We start from the raw sequence: 6,762 nt of genomic DNA, 5'->3' as shown, positions 1-6,762 counted from the left end.
GGCACTTTTTTGTTGTTTTTTTTTTATGAAAAAAAAATGTTTTTTATGGGTAAAAAATATTTTTTATGGGTAAAAAATATATTTTTTGTATGGGTATAGTTTTTGCATTTTTGCTGGAGATTCTAAAAGGGTAAGGTCTTCAGTAAGACACACCTGAGACCTGGGATGTAGGTTTATTACCCCAACACACAGGGTGCTACCATCTAGACCCCACTGAGGCAGTTTATAGACTCTCAATAAGAGAGATTCTATTCTATAAGGGTGAGGTCTTCAGTGAGGTGCACCTGAGACCTGGGATGTAGGTCTATTACCCCAACACCCAGGGTGCTACCATCTAGAGTCAACTGAGGCAGTTTATAGACTCTCAATAAGAGAGATTCTATTCTATAAGGGTGAGGTTTTCAGTGAGGCGCACCTGAGACTTGTGATGTAGGCTTATTACCCCATTACCCAGGGTGCTACAAATAATGTATTTCCCCATTACTTCAGCACTTACATAGAAAAATATTTCTTTTTTTTCTCCAGGAACAAAGAACGGACAATACGTCTTCCAACTGACCCCTGATACTTCGAAAACTGTGATCTCAAACGCCAGAAAATCGTGTTTGAGCTGGTTTATTCGGGATTCTCTAGATCCATGGCAACCAGACAGAGAGCCTTGCCCATGTACTGCTATACAAGCAAGGTCGGATAGAAGATTCTCCATCTCAATTGAGTTATACCTACATTGGATAAAAATATATTCTGAATACTGGTGGTGGTCATATTGGGGTTATCCAGATGGAAGCAACTTCACAACCACTGAGTGGAATTACGATGAGGGTAAGATGGTATGAAAGTGGGACACGGGGTGATATGAGACACCCTTTTTCCGAATTTCTATTTGATGAAAAACTTAAAAATAAAGCGCGCGCCAAAGCTGAGAGAGAACATGGGCTTTAGTGCCGCAACTACGCAAATATGACTGTTATCTGTTTAATGTGAATGTTATCTTTGTCTTTCCAGCCGAATTCTCTCGCTGCTACCAGATGAGAGTCGGCACGGGTCCTCGTTGTTGCTATGGCAGCCGGGAGAGAAACTTTAATAGATGGTGGGGTTGGTGGCTTGGGGGGCCAATCATCGAGGGGCCACGTGGTAGTCGATATGAGAGACATCAGATACCTATCGTTGAGAGATCAACTTCACGGTGGTGGTGGTGGAGCTCTATATGGTATAGGGAACAATCTGTTCTTGACCGACAATATCAACTTGCAATGGGTGGGTTTAAATGCAAAGGGTATATGAATAAATGTAACTTATTTATCCTCGCAAGGCAACGGCAGTCGTTATAACACGGGTGTTCTGTTTTATACACCTCGTGCCCGCTTACAAGTTACCACATATGTAACTTATTTATCCTCACATGGCCGGCCAACGACAGTCCTTATATCAGGGGTGTTCTGTTTAAGCAGATATATTTCTGTCTGTTGAATGCATGTGTTAGTATAGTGAATAAATGAATAGACGTATTCGTAACCGCAAGCATAACTTGTTTTATCCTTGCGTGGCGGGAAAACGACGGCCGTTTTTACATGTCATGTAACTTTGTGGGTGATTGTTTTTCTGTATGACTGATAATTTGGACCACCCATTAGTGATCACCGGGTTGGAGCAATTAATTGTCTTTCCCAAGAACACAAGCGGCCACAATGGTAGCAGTCTCAAACCTAGTAAAATTTGTTTATTTTCAATATTTTAAAATTAGTACAGTTCACATTCATATTATGTACGAATTAAAAAATACAACCATTGCTTTAACATATGTTTGTACAGATAATGATTTGAAGCCTCGCCGACATTGCTGTATTGAAAGTGAATCTAACTTCTACTGCGGCCTTTATAAACAGAATCGACCGACTGCTACTTGTGAGGGATATGTGCAGAGGTGGCCATGTGAGTGTTTTGTTGGTGATAACTAAGTCATGTCTGCTTATCCACACACTACAATAGCTTTAGCAACTTGACTGTGGGCATGGGAGTGGCAACCATGGATAAGTCACTCAAGTTCCCACCCACAAGGATATAAATGTCCATAGAAGCCAAACTTTTTAAAATATAAGAAAGGCAGGGATAGTTAAACACACAATCTTTTAAACAAATTTAACTTTCCAAATTTAATGTTTAATGCAGTGTAGAAATTTCCAACATAGGCCCGCCCATCATACCACCCCATATTTGGTATGAATGACCAAACCAACCAAAAGTCATGTCTGCTTATCAACACACTGCAATGATAACCCACACAAACTAACACCTTGTATTTAAACAGCTTGGAACTGGGGCGACCCGCACATCACAACAACGGATGGCAACTCCTACACCTTCAACGGCATCGGTGAATATCATTATCTTTACGCACCTGATGTGTTATCGGTGCAAGGAAGAATCAAGAAAGCAACGAAAGAAGACGGCACAGAAGCGGGGGGAACTATATTTGTCTCGTTTGCGATCCGAGACTTCACGTTTAATACCTCAGGAATTGTAAGTTTATCGGCTTAGCTAAGCATTGAAGATACATCTGTTTAAACTTAAACAAAAGAATAATCACCAACAAAGTTACACATTAAACTTGTAAGCGGGCACGAGGTGTATGAAACAGAACACTCGTGTTATAACAACTGTTGTTGCCCTAAATACTTGTAACATACATTATACTCCAACATATATATGTGTTGTACTCCCAGGTCCAGTTTGATGTCGACCCCAACCATGTGAATGGAACCGGAATCCTGGTTCGGGTTAATGGAGTTTTGCAAAACAATATTACAGAAAGTAAGTTAATGGGGCAAATATGGTAATATATAGAAGTCCTTCATATAGGGTTTTTGGAGTCCTACAAGCAGGCTTGTTATTTTGTTTATTTTAGTGCCAAACTATTTAAAACACAGGGGAGGCAGGGATAGTCAGAGATGGATTATATTTATGAAAAATGGTTTAAAATTATAAGCACTATACATTTATTAACACAGGGGAGGCAGGGATAGTTAGACACACAATCCTGTCAAACAAATCAAACTTTGGTTGTAATGTTTACTGTTGAATGCACCTGGATAGTTAGTTTACTGTTTAATGCAGTGTAGATTCCTCATGTTATAACCTTCTATACCAATGCACATAATATATACAATGTAAGTTTTATTAATATTGCTGTCAGGCATATTGTACTCGATTTTGACTTTTCGTGCAAAAATTTTTGCTATGCATTTTCCGGAAGCATTTTTATTGTTGCCCACTTGTTTTTTTTTGCCGAAAAAGCCAAAATACAATTACCATAACACCAAAGCCAAAATGGAAAAAACCGATACCCAAAATACCAAAACAGCCAAACTAACCATTGAATATTAACACAGCTGCTATGGATGTTAACCAAGTATCGCTTTCAACGAGTAGCGGGGCTGTTGAAGCTGCTTTCCCATCTGGTTCATCAGCTTCGGTGTCGGCTTCAGGTTAGATATCTTTAGCTATGCGTAATAAGACAACTTTTAGTTCTACGGTTATGAATAAGTTATAAATACTACGTTTTAAATAGTTTATAAATATTCTAGTCACCTCGCTTTACAGTGATAAATACGCAATAGCATAACTATTGTTTACAGCAACTGTATATTTGTTTAATTGTTTGATTTTATGCTTCAGGTTTTATAACTGTATGTTGTTAACTATGTGTTGGGCTGGTTGTTTATTGTATGGTTAATTTAACGGGTGTGTCCTATTTTACACTGATGGTGGGGTGGGGAAAAATGAGACACCTTTTCATTCTATTATCTCGTCCCATTTGGTAGTTATCAAAAAAACATTTAAAGAATTATAAAACCGTATCCCCACGACTCCCATATAGACCGTTATTAATTGTTTAAAACACGATCGGGATTGGATATCATGTGTTAGTTTATACTTTCATGTTTATCCTTGGGGTGGGAAACCAAGGGGTTTAATACTTCTTTTAATAATGATTTGATATTTGTCCCAGATTTTATGTTATCAATGGAATTTACTGGAGACACCAACAGCTTGATGAATATTTCAAAGGGTTTGCTTGGTAAGTATGTTGGTTGCGTGAATAAATGTAACTTATTTACCTTCGCATGGCCAGAAAAACGACAGTCGTTATAACACAGGTGTTCTGTTTCATACATCCGTCTCAGTTTACGAATTAACAAGTGTGTGACTTATTTCATTTTAAATGTATGGCTGATAATTTGGACAACCCATTAGTGACCACTGGGTTGAAGCAATTGCCGTTAAGTGTCTTGCCCAAGGACACATATGTGCTTACGGTATCTATTTTACCTTACCCTACTATATATAGAAACACAATTATGAAATATGTGGTTATGTGCTAACACTATCCATCTTACCCTGCATAAATGTATTCATAATACTAACACAGGCGCATGGAATGGCATCAAATCCGATGACTTTGAGTTTAGAAACGGAACGGTTCTTAAACTATCGGACATAGAAGTAACTGAGAACTCGGATATTTTGAACGGAACACTTTCGGAACAAAAACTTTATCCATTCGGACTCTCATGTAAGAACTGGGTGTTGGGGTAATGGGCCAACTCTGGTCTAAATCCCAGATCCCATGGCATGCCTCACTGTAGGACCTCACCCATATAAGAAAGAAAGACTATTAATTTTCAAAATGATAAACTACTATGTTTCAGTGTAAATTAATTTCATTGAAGTAATTAAACATTATACTGATTTATTACTTATTTAATTCCCAGGGAAAATCATGGAGGATGAAAGTATCTTCAACTACACTGGTGGCAACGACACATACGCGTTACACAACCCAACCCCAACCTCTGACCCCCCATTTTTGGAGGTTCTGGTGAAGGAACAAGCGGGGCAAAGTCATTTTGAATCTGTGAAGGCCAACTGTACGACTAATGGGGTTGTATCTACCACTTGTTTGTATGATGTGCTGGTCACCAACAGAACAGAGATTGGTCAAACTACTTTATCAGATGCAGCAACTTCATCAGCTGTTGCTAGTGCTAATGGTGGGTGGGATTATATTGGGTTACTTTGGGCTTTGAACTAAGGGTTAAGGGGTTACTTGAAGAAATAAATGACTTAATGTTGTCTCTTGGAGTAGTATACAACATTATAAAAACGGTAAGTAACGATAAAACTTTACTCGTTATAACACGGGTGTTCTGTTTCATACACCTCGTGCCCACTTATGAGTTACCACTGTATGTAACTTTGTGGGTGATTAATTTTTTTAGAACTGTGCGTAATGTATTCCGATTGTTAAATAGGGGCTCTTATTAAAGTTATAGATAAAAACTTCTGTTATGTATTCCCCAAAAACTTATATAATACTTAATACAAACCAACTAACACCTAACTTATTACAGCCAACACCCCACCCAATGCAACAATATCCGATGGCGATCATGTGGAAAACGGGAACACTTTCCTCGCAAAACTGAACTCTTCATCCACGATGACTGTTAGCGCTATAGACCCAGATGGTGACAGTGTTACCTTCCATATTTTCCCCAATAATTCTGTGGCTGGCATCACTGTGGATGAAAGTATGTTATGATATTTATTTCTAACTATATCTTTATTAAATTCAGCCGGTCAATAAAATATAGTTAAGTAATAATGTAAGAAGGGGCTCGGGATAAATGAAGTCGAGTTTGTCGTGTTATTGTATATTATTTGGTAATATAATTTTAGGAACCCTTAAAATAAGCAATGTCCTTGGGCAAAACACTTAACAGCAATTACTGCAACCCAGTGGTCACTAATGGATTGTCAAAATTATCAGTCATTCAGAAAACCAATCACCAACAAAGTTACATACATGGTAACTTGTAAGCGGGCACGAGGTGTATGAAACGGAACACCCGTGTTATAATGACTGTCGTTATCCAGCCATGCGAAATAAATAAGTTACATACATAGTAACTCGTAAGCAGGCACGAAGTGTATGAAACGGAACACCCGTGTTATAACTGTTGTTGCCCCGCCATGCGAGGATGGTTTATTCACATGAGAAAAATTGTGTCGTTTCACTCATTTTTCCTCCAATTACATTTATATGGCTTTATAACCATGCTGTACAGATTCTGGCGTTGTATCATGGACACCAACTGAAGCAAACCGAATCCAAGGAACCACCAACCAAACTCTTGTAATACAAGCTATTGATTCTAATGGGGGAGAAACTTTGTTGACAGTGAATATAAAGCTATGTGTTTGCAACAACAGTGGTGTGTGCTTGTATAATGAGACTTTACTTGGTGTGGAAAATTATGAGGTAAGTATGTGTGGTTGTAATGCTTCTTTAAAAATAAGTTTTTGTGATGCTTTGAAGTGTATGATTACTATTTGCACGAAGTTACATACATGGTAACTTGTAAATTGGCACGCGGTGTATGAAACACAACATCCATGTTATAACAACTGTTGTTGCCCCGCCATGCGAGGATAAATAAGTTATATACGTGGTAACTCGTAAGTGGGCACGAGGTAACTTGTAAATTGGCACGCGGTGTATGAAACACAACATCCATGTTATAACAACTGTTGTTGCCCCGCCATGCGAGGATAAATAAGTTATATACGTGGTAACTCGTAAGCGTGCACGAGGTGTATGAAACAGAACACCCGTGTTATAACAACTGTTGTTGCCCAGCCATGCGAGGATAAATAAGTTACATACTTCGAAACTTGTAAGCAGGCACGAGGTGTATGAAA

The 6,762-nt window shown here is 38.5% G+C and overlaps 1 protein-coding gene across 1 annotated transcript in view; it reads left to right on the top strand.

Moving 5' to 3' along the window:
• Positions 1–505: 505 nt before the first annotated feature.
• Positions 506–6,762, top strand: part of LOC100185544 (mucin-17-like) — a 13,329-nt gene continuing 7,072 nt past the window's right edge. The window contains exons 1-11 of the mRNA XM_002119143.4: positions 506–822; positions 1,006–1,257; positions 1,813–1,932; positions 2,309–2,520; positions 2,724–2,811; positions 3,390–3,485; positions 4,010–4,078; positions 4,430–4,573; positions 4,773–5,051; positions 5,412–5,591; positions 6,129–6,326. Of these exons, the coding sequence (XP_002119179.3) occupies positions 1,029–1,257; positions 1,813–1,932; positions 2,309–2,520; positions 2,724–2,811; positions 3,390–3,485; positions 4,010–4,078; positions 4,430–4,573; positions 4,773–5,051; positions 5,412–5,591; positions 6,129–6,326 (1,615 nt within the window). The 5' untranslated portion in view covers positions 506–822; positions 1,006–1,028. The remainder of the gene's footprint in view (positions 823–1,005; positions 1,258–1,812; positions 1,933–2,308; positions 2,521–2,723; positions 2,812–3,389; positions 3,486–4,009; positions 4,079–4,429; positions 4,574–4,772; positions 5,052–5,411; positions 5,592–6,128; positions 6,327–6,762) is intronic.

The sequence above is a fragment of the Ciona intestinalis genome, unplaced genomic scaffold (assembly GCF_000224145.3).
Source record: "Ciona intestinalis unplaced genomic scaffold, KH HT000147.2, whole genome shotgun sequence".
Lineage (NCBI taxonomy): Eukaryota > Metazoa > Chordata > Ascidiacea > Phlebobranchia > Cionidae > Ciona > Ciona intestinalis.
Note: the sequence above shows the minus strand (reverse complement) of the source record. Positions and strands in the feature narration are given on the sequence as shown.